The sequence below is a fragment of the Hylobates moloch genome, unplaced genomic scaffold (assembly GCF_009828535.3).
Source record: "Hylobates moloch isolate HMO894 unplaced genomic scaffold, HMol_V3 SCAFFOLD_23, whole genome shotgun sequence".
Taxonomy (NCBI): domain Eukaryota; kingdom Metazoa; phylum Chordata; class Mammalia; order Primates; family Hylobatidae; genus Hylobates; species Hylobates moloch.
Window position 1 is genome coordinate 39,912,197 of NW_026652298.1, and position 12,318 is coordinate 39,924,514.

The 12,318-nt window shown below is 57.5% G+C and overlaps 2 protein-coding genes across 13 annotated transcripts in view; one reads left to right on the top strand and one right to left on the bottom strand.

Annotated features, from left to right (window-relative positions):
- NTHL1 (nth like DNA glycosylase 1) overlaps positions 1 to 4,947 on the bottom strand; it is a 9,223-nt gene extending 4,276 nt beyond the window's left edge. Inside the window, exons 1-4 of one of the 2 annotated variants that reach the window (XM_032145325.2) lie at positions 4,790 to 4,947; positions 3,224 to 3,462; positions 1,711 to 1,884; positions 658 to 817 (exon numbers count right to left, since the gene is read on the bottom strand). In XM_032145325.2, the coding sequence (XP_032001216.1) occupies positions 658 to 817; positions 1,711 to 1,884; positions 3,224 to 3,462; positions 4,790 to 4,928 (712 nt within the window). In that variant the 5' untranslated portion in view covers positions 4,929 to 4,947. The remainder of the gene's footprint in view (positions 1 to 657; positions 818 to 1,710; positions 1,885 to 3,223; positions 3,463 to 4,789) is intronic. The other variant, XM_032145326.2, reaches the window with a different exon arrangement.
- Positions 4,948 to 5,078: 131 nt separating this feature from the next.
- Positions 5,079 to 12,318, top strand: part of TSC2 (TSC complex subunit 2) — a 41,838-nt gene continuing 34,598 nt past the window's right edge. For 4 of the 11 annotated variants that reach the window (XM_058434187.1, XM_058434188.1, XM_058434185.1 and 1 more), the window contains exons 1-4: positions 5,164 to 5,501; positions 5,674 to 5,838; positions 8,242 to 8,328; positions 11,455 to 11,565. In XM_058434187.1, the coding sequence (XP_058290170.1) occupies positions 5,701 to 5,838; positions 8,242 to 8,328; positions 11,455 to 11,565 (336 nt within the window). In that variant the 5' untranslated portion in view covers positions 5,164 to 5,501; positions 5,674 to 5,700. The other 7 variants (XM_032145328.2, XM_032145335.2, XM_058434184.1 and 4 more) reach the window with 5 other exon arrangements.

Genomic DNA, 12,318 nt, shown 5'->3' on the forward strand with positions numbered 1-12,318 from the left:
CCTGTCCCCCCAGAGCCTCCCTCCCCACCCTCCCCCCATCCCCCCATCCCCCCAGCACCTCCCTCCCCACCCCACCTGCTGAGGGGACACTCTTTCTCCTCCCTCCTCAGCCCTTACCTCCCCACTCTGCCCTCATCTCATTCCAGAACTTCCTGCTCCTGGCCCTCTCTCTCGCATCATGGATTTGCAGATGCTGTTCTTTCTGCTGGGAACACACTTCCTCCCCTTGGCCTGGCTCACCCCACCTTGCCCTGAAGCTCTCAGCTGAAGGATGACCTTGGGGGCCTTCCCAGAGGCCCTGGGCCCAGGCCGGGCCCCAGCAGCACCCTGCACAACCATCAGTGTTTCCACCCCACGAGTGGGGAATTCCTCGCTCCACACTTCTCCCGAATACAACGCAGATGGAGTCCAGCTCCGGGGCCCCTCTCAGAGCCCCGCACAGAGCAGGTGCTCAGCCCATGTGAGCTCCTGCCCCAGCACTCGTCTCTGAGTGGGGCTAGCCTGGCTCAGCCCTGGGAGCACCTTTCTGACTCTATGGGCTGGGTGGAGGATCAGGATGCTGGAAGTGGAGTCACAGGTCACAAGGATGTGGGGAATCCCAAGAGCAGCCAGTGGGCTGGAGCCAGCCCCGCCCTCCTGGGGGTGTGCGCCACTCACCTATGCCCGACACACTGCCCCAGGCCACAGCCATAGCCAGGTGTGCCATCTTGGGCCCAACGCCCGGCAGCGCCACCAGCTCGGCCACGGAGGCTGGGATGTCCCCACCATAGCGCTGCTGCAGGATGGCGCTGGTCTGCTTGATGTATTTCACCTTGATCTGAAAGACAGGTGGGTTCAGCCTTGGAGGCAGGGGCACAGCCCAACCTGGGAGGACACAGCCCCCAGAAGACCCACAGGTGGCCAGAGCTACCTGCACCTGCTGAGACATGTGCAAGCTCAGCCCCCGCCCCCCAGGAGGCGGGAACAAGTGGAGGGCAGCAGGGAGGTCCAAGGTAGGCCTGACCCCCTCCTCCCACCCGTGCGGGCCAATGACGCGTGTGTAGGGTCTGGCTTGGGTTCCCCTGCCTGTCATTCCCTGCCAGCACCCTCCAAGCAGGCCAGCCGCTCCCAGGAGTGGGGCTTGGCTGCACCTGTGCCTTCAGGAAGGAGGGCTGGAGCTGGGGCTTCCCCACCAGCTGCCAGGCCTGCCGGGTGGTTCCCATCCTGAGCCTGAGTGGAGAGGGCTATTTAAAACCATCTGAGAAACTGCGGCCCACGCGGGTGCCAAGGGGAAGCAGCCCCACCCACCAAGCTGCTTTCAACAGATCCGCCCACCACCATCCAGTGCCCGGCGGGGTTGGGGAGCAGCCTCCCCAGGGCTCCCGGAGGGTGAGGGGCTCTGGACAGGAGGGGGTGACACACCAGGAGAGGCTAGCAGTAAACAAAGGGAAAGGCGGGCGGGCAGGCAGCCTTGGCGGTGAGGAAGGGTGGGCAGGCGGCGAGGCGGGGAGGCAGAGGAAGGAAGGGAGGATTCGAACAGGAAGGCCAAGGAGCTGCTGGGACTGGGCGTCAGGCCCCAGGGCCCCACGGCCTGGGATGGGGGCTTCAGGGGGACCCCCGAGCCTGAGATGCCTGACCCTCACCTCCTGCACCGTCACCACCCCCGTCAGCCTTCCGAGGTCTCTCTCAGGCCACTGCCACCCGGCCCCGGTTGCCACAGGCAGGGCTCACCCTCCAAAAACCGACGGGGTAGATGAGCTTGCCCAGCGTGGCGTCATCTGTCTGCAGGATGCTGTCCACCGTCAGGCCCCGCGCCCGCAGTCGCTGCATGGCGCCCGCCGTCACCTGGTCTTTGGTTTGGCTGGAGAGCATCAGTGACAGCAGCACCTGGTACCTGCGTACCTGCTTGTGCAGTGACAGGGACCAGGGTGGCGGCGGGTCTTGGGTGATTCCCTGGGCCAAGCTCCACCCCCTGCCCTCGACACACCCTCGTTTGTTACCCTGGACCACATTTGAGGCATCAGCCTCCCCCTATGGGGCGGGGAGGTCTGGTTTGAGGGTGTTTGGTCACCTACAACACGGGGACAATAATAGTGCCCGACTCCCTGGAGCAATGTGAAGCTTAAATGAATTATCTCAGTGCTTAGAATCGTATGTGGCCGGGTGCGGTGGCTCGCGCCCGTCATCCCAGCACTTTGGGAGGCCAAGGCAGGCAGATCACCTGAAGTCAGGAGTTTGAGACGAGCCTGATCAACATGGTGAAACCCCGTCTCTACTAAAAATACAAAAATTAGCTGGGTGTGGTGGTGCATGCCTGTAATCCCAGCTACTCGGGAGGCCGAGGCAGGAGAATCATTTGAACTTCAGAGGCGAAGGTTGCAGTGAGCCGAGATTGCACCATTGCACTCCAGCCTGGGCAACGAGAGCAAAACTTGGTCTCAAAAATAAAAACCCAGAACAACTGTATCTGGCCCATCACTACTGAACAGCCATTGGCCACTACTATTATGATTGCTTCGTGAATGATCACACTACCCATTTAAAAAAAAATTTTTTTTTTTTGAGACGGAGTCTCACTCTTTCACCCAGGTTGGAGTGAAGTGGTGCAATCTCGGCTCACTGCAACTTCCGCCCCCAGGGTTCAAGCGATTCTTCTGCCTCAGACTCCTAAGTAGCTGGGATTACAGGTGCCTGCCACCACACCCAGCTAATTTTTGTATTTTTAGTAGAGACGGGGTTTCGCCACATTGGCCAGGCTGGTCTCGAACTCCTGACCTCAGGTGATCCACCCGCCTTGGCCTCCCGAAGTGCTGGGATTACAGGCCTGAACCACCGCACCTGGCCCATACTTCCCATTTTACAGAAAAGCAAACTGAGGCTCAGAGCGGCCTGTATCCAAGCCACCTGGTAGCACAATAGGGATTAGAACTCAGCTTGGTCTAAGGTTCCAGGCCCTGGGACCGTGAAGCAAAAGGAACTCTTCCTCTCTGATATCACACAAAGCCCAGGTCACACCTGCACTGGGCAGAAGTTCGAGCACGAGGCCCTAAGCCACTGGTCTCCTGACCTGCTGAGTAGCTACAGTGATGCAGGCGATACTGCCCAGTGCTCTGGGGCACCGGGTGTCCATCCTCCCAAGGTGCTGTCTGCAGGGGAGGGTGCCAGCCAAGAGCCACCGGGTAGAGAGAAAACAAGTACCTTGCTAAGAGGGGGGGTCATCTGGGCAGATGGGGCCCCTGCCTACCTTTGGGGGGGCACTGGAGTCATAGCAGTGCTCAACCCCTAGATGGTCCACAGGTGCGTCCTTTTTGTTCCGCATGGCACGGATGTTGACCAGCTGCTGCTGCCAGTCCTGGGGCTCCCAGACTGGCACCTTGAGGGGCTCAGCCCCCTCACCTTTCTCACTGTCCGAGCCCTCATAGGACACATGCAGTCTCTGTGCTTTCCGCGCACGCTTCACGGGACTGTGGCTTTTCCTCGCTTCTGCAAAAAGCACCACGCAGTCCCTCTGGTGGGGCCACAGGTGAAGGTGGGGTAGGGGTGCCATCCCGCCTGCTAGCTTACCCCTCACTCGTTCATGCCACAACTGTCCATCATCTAATACACTTCGGGTGCTCTGCCCTCTGCAGTCTGGGGTATTTGGGCCCTCCTTATGCCAGCGACCCTGACAAGGTCCATGTTAGCTCATGAGGACTCTAGCAACAGCCTGTACCACGGTGCCCCCAATACATCCCCTATACTGCACCAGAGACAATCTGCTAACACCCACATCAGGTTGTGTCACTCCCTTTTAAAACTTCCTGGCCGGCCCGGGGCGGTGGATCAAGCCTGTAATCCCAGCACTTCGGGAGGCCGAGGTGGGTGGATCACTTGAGGTCAGGAGTTCAAGACCAGCCTGGCCAATACGGCGAAACCCCATCTCTTCTAAAAATACAAAAGTTAGCCGGGTGTGGTGGCAGGGGCCTATAGTCTCAGCTACTTGGGAGGCTGAGGCAGGAGAACTGCTTGAACTTGGGAGGCGAAGGTTGCAGTGAGCTGAGATCACGCCACTGCACTCCAGCCTGGGTGACAGAGCGAGACTCTGTCTCAAAACAAACAAAACCTCCTAACTGACTTCCATTTGCTGTCATAATAAACTCCAAACTCTGTCCTGGCATCAAAGCTCCTGCCACCCTGGCTGGCATCACCGCCTGCCTGCTCCCAGCTGCACCAGTTCCTCCTGCCATAGTCTGGACCCCTGGGGTCCCTGAGTGCCTATGGGAATCCCGCTCTGGCCAATTCTGCAGAAGTCCCGGCGGGACTAGCGCAGGGGCCCTGTCCGTGTCCCTCACTGCTCACTGCAGTGCTTGGCCCCCAGCAGGTCCTTAACGGCTGCAAGATAAATATAATGAGTGCCATGCCCTTTCCTGTTTTCCCTCAGAGGCACCCTCGAGCTGGGGGAGCAGGCTTCTGGCTTGGTGTGTCCTTGGCACCCAGCCTCTCTGAGGGAAGCAAGTTCACTGCACGAGGGCGGGGATGGGACCCACAGAGCCTGGAGTGGAGAGTCCCGGACAAAGTGGTGGGAAATGAGGCGTTTTCTTGCTTGGGGCGAAAGGAGGCAGCCGAGCGGAGCGCCCGAAACCCAGCCCCTACGGACCGCAATCTTTGGGAAAAAGGCGCAAGGTGGGAACGCAGGGCCGCACGTGGGAACCGTTCGCGGCTGCCTGCAGCCCCTGCCCGCGCAGCTGGGAGCCATAGGAGGCGGTCCGGGACTCCAGCCTGCAGCCCCTATCCCACCTCCTCCCACGCTCCAGCCACGGCGCGGCGCTACCTGCTGCAGCCTCTCCCCTCCGGAGAGGCGCGGGCTCCTCCCCACACCCCCGCGGCCCAGCCCCGGGTCTCAGGCTCCGGCTCCGGGTCAGCATCCTCGCGCTCAAAGCGGTCATGCCGGACTCCTGCGGACTACACATCCCGGCGGCCCACGCGGCCCCGTCACGTGACGCAAGGATCGCCGACCTTTCCGCCAGAAGGCGGCCCAGAACTACAACTCCCAGTAAGCCCCACGGCGGCCCTCCGCGCAATGGCGCTGCCGGAAGTGCTGGTCGCACTTCCGGCGGCGTCCCGGGGCCGGGGGGCGCGCCTTTCTCCGCGTCGGGGCGGCCCGGCGCGCGGTGGCGCGGCGCGGGGTGAGTGGCCTGGGTCACAGTGTGGCCCAGTCCCCACGGGGCAGTGGGGCAGCGGCCTAGAGAGACGGACCCTGCAGTGTCCGGGTCCCGGGCCCTCACCCGCGCCCACTGCAACCCGACTCCGGAGCTCCGAGCATCCCTTAGTTTTAAGTCATGGCGGGCGCGAGCGGGTCTCTGCTGCAGGCGGCTCCGTGACAGCTCCTGCTCCACATGGGGAGAGGAGAGACGGCAAACGTCGGGGCTCCCAGGACTTCGCGGCGGCAGTCCTATCCCGTGCACTGAGTCGGGCGGGGCGGGCGGCAGCGTCTGAGCAGAGAGCTCCCTAGACCAGGCCTGGTGTCTCCCGGGCTTTCCTAGGTGCCTATTTGCGACGTGGTCAGCTGGGCTGTAGTTGAGTTCTCCCAGGGACTGTGGGAGGAAGGGTTATGCCCACCAGAGACCCAGGGTCCTGGCGGCTGGAGGTCCGCAGTGGGGAAGGTGGGCAGAGGTGTTGCTCAGATGTTCCCATTCCTGTTTCGTTTGCACAAAGGGGTTTTCTGGTGCGTCCTGGTCCACCATGGCCAAACCAACAAGCAAAGATTCAGGCTTAAAGGAGAAGTTTAAGATTCTGTTGGGACTGGGAACACCGAGGCCAAATCCCAGGTCTGCAGAGGGCAAACAGACGGAGTTTATCATCACCGCGGAAATCCTGAGAGTGAGTGAGCTGCCTGTGTCTTTGCTAGGCTAGAGGGAAGTGTAGAGAAGGCTGGGTTTGGTCTTGCACCAGGTTCTGTGGGAGATGGGTTGTTGGCGACTGTCTGCACAAGAATGCTGTCTCCAGTACTTGGAGGTCGACATGTCCTTCCTCAGGAGACTTCGAAAGTCAGGATCTTGGTGACCTGGTTCAGGCACACTTGAGTTACTATTCAGATGTTGATGAAAGAAAGCCCATTTTATAGATGAGGCCTGAGTATCATCATCTCCACAGGTAAGGATATGGCCAGGTGTTACATGGTAACATGTGAGTTCCTGGGAGAAGTAGCTTCTTTATTTATTTTTTTTTTTGAGACTGAATCTTGCTCTGTTGCCTAGGCTGGAGTGCAGTGGCGTGATCTGTGCTCACTGCAGCCTCCTCCTCCGGGGTTCAAGCAGTTCTCCTAATGCAGCCTCCTGAGTAGTTGGGACTACAGGCACCTGCCACCAGCCTCGGCTAATTTTTTTTTTTTTTTGAGACGAGTCTTGCACTGTTGCCCAGGCTGGAGTGTAGTGGCACAATCTCTGCTCGCTGCTACCTCCGCCTCCCGGTTTCAAGTGGTTCTCCTGCCTCAGCCTCCAGAGTAGCTGGGACTGCAGGCACGTGCCACCACATCCATTTAATTTTTGTATTTTTAGTAGAGACGAGGTTTCACTATCTTGGCCAGGCTGGTCTCGAACTCCTGACCTCAGGTGATCTGCCTGCCTTGGCCTCCCAAAGTGCTGAGATTACAGGCATGAGCCATCGCGCCTGGGCTAGGTCCTTATCTTTTATGTGTGTTTGTGTCTTTGTCACACATGCCTGGCATTGTGGTTTTTTTTTTTTTTTTGAGACGGAGTCTCGCTCTGTCGCCCAGGCTGGAGTGCAGTGGCGCGATCTCGGCTCACTGCAAGCTCCGCCTCCCGGGTTCACGCCATTCTCCTGCCTCAGCCTCTCTGAGTAGCTGGGACTACAGGCGCCCGCCACCGCGCCCGGCTAATTTGTTTATATTTTTTTAGTAGAGACGGGGTTTCACCGTGGTCTCGATCTCCTGACCTCATGATCCGCCCGCCTCGGCCTCCCAAAGTGCTGGGATTACAAGCGTGAGCCACCGCGCCCGGCACCTGGCATTGTGTTTTGCCCATGAGTAAATGCTGAATTTTTGCACTTGTAAAGTTTTTTACTTAGAAACGACTAAAACGTTCATCAACTGATGAATAAAATATAGTCCATCTGGGCCGGGCGCAGTGGCTCACGCCTGTCATCCCAGCACTTTGGGAGGCTGAGGCGAGTGGATCACCTGAGGTCAGGAGTTTGAGACCAGCCTGGCCAACGTGGCGAAACCCCGTCTCTACTAAAAATACCAAAAATTAGCTGGGCGTAGTGGTGGGCACCTGTAATTCCAGCTACTCGGGGGGGCTGAGACGAGAATTGCTTGAACCCGGGAGGCGGAGGTTTCAGTGAGCCGTGATCGCGCCACTGCCCTCCAGCCTGAGGAAGAGGAGCGAAACTCCGTCTCAAAAAAAAAATTGTACAGTTTGAAATTGTATTTCTTTTTTTTTTTTTTTGAGACGGAGTCTCGCTCTGTAGCCCAGGCTGGAGTGCAGGGGTGCAATCTCGGCTCACTGCAAGCTCCGCCTCCCGGGTTCACGCCATTCTCCTGCCTCAGCCTCTCCGAGTAGCTGGGACTACAGGCGCCCGCCACTACGCCCGGCTAATTTTTTTGTATTTTTAGTAGAGACGGGGTTTCACCATGGTCTCGATCTCCTGACCTCGTGATCCGCCTGCCTCGGCCTCCCAAAGTGCTGGGATTACAAGCGTGAGCCACCGTGCCCGGCGAAATTGTATTTCATGTTATGTTTTATCTCATTACAACATTTGCAGTTGTGAAAAAAAATTGCACATTCTCACCTCCTCGGGATGGCGCAGTAAAGCCCCTCAGTAAATCTTTTAATCTTTTTTTTTTTTGAGACCAAGTTTCGCTCTTGTCACCCAGGCTGGAGTGCAGGGGCGCGATCTCGGCTCACTGCAACCTCCGCCTCCTGGGTTCAAGGGATTCTCCTGCCTCACCCTCGCGAGTAGCTGGGATTACAGGCGCACACCACCACGCCCAGCAAATTTTTTGTATTTTTAGTAGAGACGGGGTTTTATCATGTTGGCCAGGCTGGTCTCAAACTCCTGACCTCTGGTGATCCACCTGCCTTGGCCTCCCAAAGTGCAGGGATTACAGGCGTGAGCCACCGTGGCTGGTCAAGTGAATCTTGATTTCAGAAAGATCTGTTTTTCTGGAAAATGCAGTGGGAGTCTTTAGGTGGTTTGTGACTTGCAGTTAAGGAGACCGTGGCCTGAGCGCTGGCCCCTTTTTCTTCTTTCATGTCTCTCTAGGAACTGAGTGTGGAATGTGGCCTCAACAATCGCATCCGGATGATAGGGCAGATTTGTGAAGTCGCAAAAACCAAGAAATTTGAAGAGGTAGGTTTATCCAGTTGAGCTACTAGAGAGAGGCACGTAGACTATTCAGAGCCTGAGTTTGCTTTTTTTAGGAGCGTGGTTGACAGCTGACTGCTGATGATCTGGTTTGCACTGTTTTTTTTTTTTTTTTGAGATGAAGTCTTGCTCTGTCACCCAGGCTGGCACAATCTTGGCTCACTGCAGCCTCTGCCTCCCGGGTTCAAGCAATTCTTCTGCCTCAGCCTCCCTCGTAGCTGGGATTACAGGCACCTGCCACCACACTCGGCTAATTTTTGTATTTTTAGTAGAGACGGGGTTTCGCCATGTTGGCCAGGCTGGTCTCGAACTCCTGACCTCGTGAACCATCTGCCTCAGCCTTCCAAAGTGCTGGGATTACAGGTGTGAGCCACCGCGCCCGGCCAGTTTGCACGGTTTTAGGGAAATTTAGCTTTCATCGTAGTGATGGGGAAGCTACTGGAAATGCCCTGAATACAACCTTGAGGGACCAGTCAAGCGTGGAAATGGGAAGCAAAGGGATTAGGCTTTTCTAGCAACACCAGAAAGGATTTGTCCCCCGAGCGGGGGTGCAGGGGCTTATGCCTGTAATCCTAGCACTTTGGGAGGCCAGGGTGCGTGGATCACGAGGTCAGGAGTTCAAGATCAGCCTGGCCAACATGGTGAAACCCCATCTGTACTAAAAAATGAGCCGGGTGTGGTGGCACATGCCTGTAATCCCAGCTACTTGGGAGGCTGAGGCAGGAGAATCGCTTGAACCTGGGAGTTGGAGGTTGTAGTGAACTGAGATCGCGCCACTGCACTGTAGCCTGGGCAACAGAGTGAGACTCTGTCTCAAAAAAAAAAAAAAAAAGGCTGGGCGCAGTGGCTCACACCTGTAATCCCAGCACTTTGGGAGGCCGAGGTGGATGGTTCACAAGGTCAGGAGTTCGAGACCAGCCTGGCCAACGTGGGGAAACCCCGTCTCTACTAAAAATACAAAAATTAGCCGGGTGTGGTGGTGCATGCCTGTAATCCCAGCTACTTGGGAGGCTGGGGCAGGAGAATCACTTGAACCCGGGAGGCACAGGTTGCAGTGAGCCGAGATCGTCCCACTGTACTCCAGTCTGGGTGACAGAGCAAGACTCTTGTCTCAAAAAAAAAAAAAAAAGAGTTTGTCGTGGCTGATAGAAACGCATGCTCACTCGCTCTCTCCTATTATAAGTTCAGGCCAAGAAAAATGAAGGAAGGGTTCGTTCCACAGAGAGCAATCCTAGGCACGCTGGTCTTGGTGCCATTTTGGGAGGGTGACTGGTCAGTAGTATTGGGCGACCTCACGGACATAGAAATATTTATTTTGGGCAAAGATTGCCAGACTTTCCTGATGACCTGTGGACAGGACAGAAAGTGGTCATTTTGGGAGTGCAGGTTGCTGGTGGAGCACCTGAGGACTCTGCCCTTGCCTTGCCCAGCATTTGTGTGTGGGAGAGTAGTGAGACCTGGACCTCTCATGCTCAGATCTGCTAAGAGGAGAGTGATTGCTACCTCTGCAGCAGCTCATCTGAAACATGCTGGCCGCACGCTACCAAAGATAAGTGTAAAGAACAGGCGTCCTTGGCCGGGCACAGTGGCTCATGCCTGTAATGCCAGCACTTTGGGAGGCCAAAGTGGATGGATCACCTGAGATCAGGAGTTCGAGACCAGCCTGGCCAATGTGGCAAAACCCCATTTCTACTAAAGATACAAAAATTAGCTGGGCATGGTGTTGGGCACCTGTAATCCCAGCTACTTGGGAGGCTGAGGGAGGAGAATCGCTTAAACTCAGGAGGCAGAGTGGTGAGCTGAGATTGTGCCATTGTACTGCAGCCTGGGCAACAGAACGAGACTGTCTCAGAAAACAAAAAAAAGAATAAGCGTCCTGCGTCCTGTTCTGAAAGTTGTTTGTGTGGGTACGGGGCAGCCTGTGAGTAGACGAATAGGCCTCTGAGGCTGGGATGGTCCCGGGCCCTGTGTCCACGCATCTTTGCAGCTCAGGTTGCAACGGTAAGAGTATTGTCAATGAGACACAAGAGGTGAGAATGCCAGTTGTCTGAATCGGTTGGGATGTTGGTCAGATGACATCTAAAAGAACACGGCCATTTTGTTACTATTTGGTTAGAGACAACATCTCACTCTGTCACCCAGGCCGGCGTGTAGTGGCACAGTCATGGCTCACTACAGCCTCAACCTGCCAGGCTCACGTGATCCTCCTACTTTAGCCTCTCAAGTAGCTGGGAACGCGGGCATGCAGCACCACGCCTGGCTAAGTTTTGTATTTTTTGTCGTGACAGGGTCTCACTGTGTTGCCCAGGCTGGTCTGAAACTCCTGGGCTGACGCGACCCTCTCCCCTCTGCCACCCGAAGTGCTGAGATTACAGGCGTGAGCCACCGCACTTGGCCAGAACACAGCCATTTTAGTCCCCCTCCTTAGAGTAAGGCCAGGAGTGAGCCTGCAGTCTGAAAGCCGTGGCTGTTGGTTAATGTGGAGAAGGGAAGGTGGTGAGAGCCAGCCCAAGCCCCTGCCGAGTGAGACTGATTCTGGCAGCTTTAGGGAGCAGGGATGAGCACCCCACAGGCTGGATGGCAGTTAGAGGAGGCAGATTTCAGAAGGCCACGCAGCGCTCTTTCTCAGCAGGTCGGGCAGGCAGCAGAGGCCGGGCAGGGGCGTGGGGTCGAGGGTCCTATGCTGGTGTGTTCACTCGAGGAAAGCCACAAGCAGGGATTCTGGGTCAGGTGCAGGCCTAGGGCTTAGTGTGCGCTTGTGGTTCTGAGACTGTCCCATGACTTCTTGCCAATGTTCCGTTAGCTCTAGTGGGAATCCCTGCTGGTCCAGGTGAGGCCAGCATCGCTGCCCTGGCCTGCTGCTGTCTTCTCAGCCCCCAGTCTGTCGCCTGGTGGGGGTTAAAGGGACCTGCTGGGGTTTGAGGCACCATATGAAGCCTGTGGTCATCTCAGGCTGCAGGAGACACAGGAGATGCGAGCTTTAGAGGTGGGGCTCTCAGTCACAAGCCCCCGTTGTTCCACCCCGCCCTCTGCTCACGGCACTGTTCCAGTTGCTGGGGCCAGGGTTCTTGGAGAGCACATCCTCACCACTGTCCCCTCTGCTGGTGACAGCACGCAGTGGAAGCACTCTGGAAGGCGGTCGCGGATCTGTTGCAGCCGGAGCGGCCGCTGGAGGCCCGGCACGCAGTGCTGGCTCTGCTGAAGGCCATTGTGCAGGGGCAGGTAAGGCCCGAGGCGATGCTGGGATGGGTGATGTCAGGCCACCCACTGACTGTCCTGTCCCTGCTGGGCCGTGTTTGGACTCCTGCCTCGGTGAGTTGCTGGGCACAGGGTCTAGGGGCTGATGGGCTCTGGAGCTGGACGCCCTGTGGGGTCTCCTGGTGTCATGAGGTCTGTGTGACCGTGGGCACTGCCTCCTCGCCTGTAAACAGATAGTCATTGCACCTTTCTCTTATGGAATGTTCTGGGGATCATATGAGGCAGTTCTCGCAGAGTGCTGAGACCGTACCTGGCAGCTGGTGGGCTACGGTGTTGTTTTGCCCTTGCACCCTTCCGGGGCCGCTCCCCTGCTCACTGCGTTCCAGCTGTGCTGGTCTTGGCTGACCCTGAACACCCAGGCCTCTTGGTGTTCCTGCCTCCCCTGGTTGGCCACTTCTACTCCTTCATGTCCCAGCTGCTCAGAAGGGCCATCCACTCTCACAGGCTCTCCTGGGCTTCCCCCACTCAGGCTTTGTCCTCAGTCTCTGAGCACAAGGCTGTCTGCCCTGCACCAAGTGCAGGGGTCGGGCAGGAGCTGTGTCGTCCCCTGCTCTGTGCCACCCGCTGTGCCAGGTCCCGACACACAGCAGTTGTTCCCCATAAGCCACTCTGCGGTTGGGGGGTGCATCCGGCCCCCTGCCCTGTACACCACTGATGCTGCAGACCTGTCCCTTGCAGGGTGCCTCTGTGGGAAGGAGAGGCGTCGAGGGCTGGAGT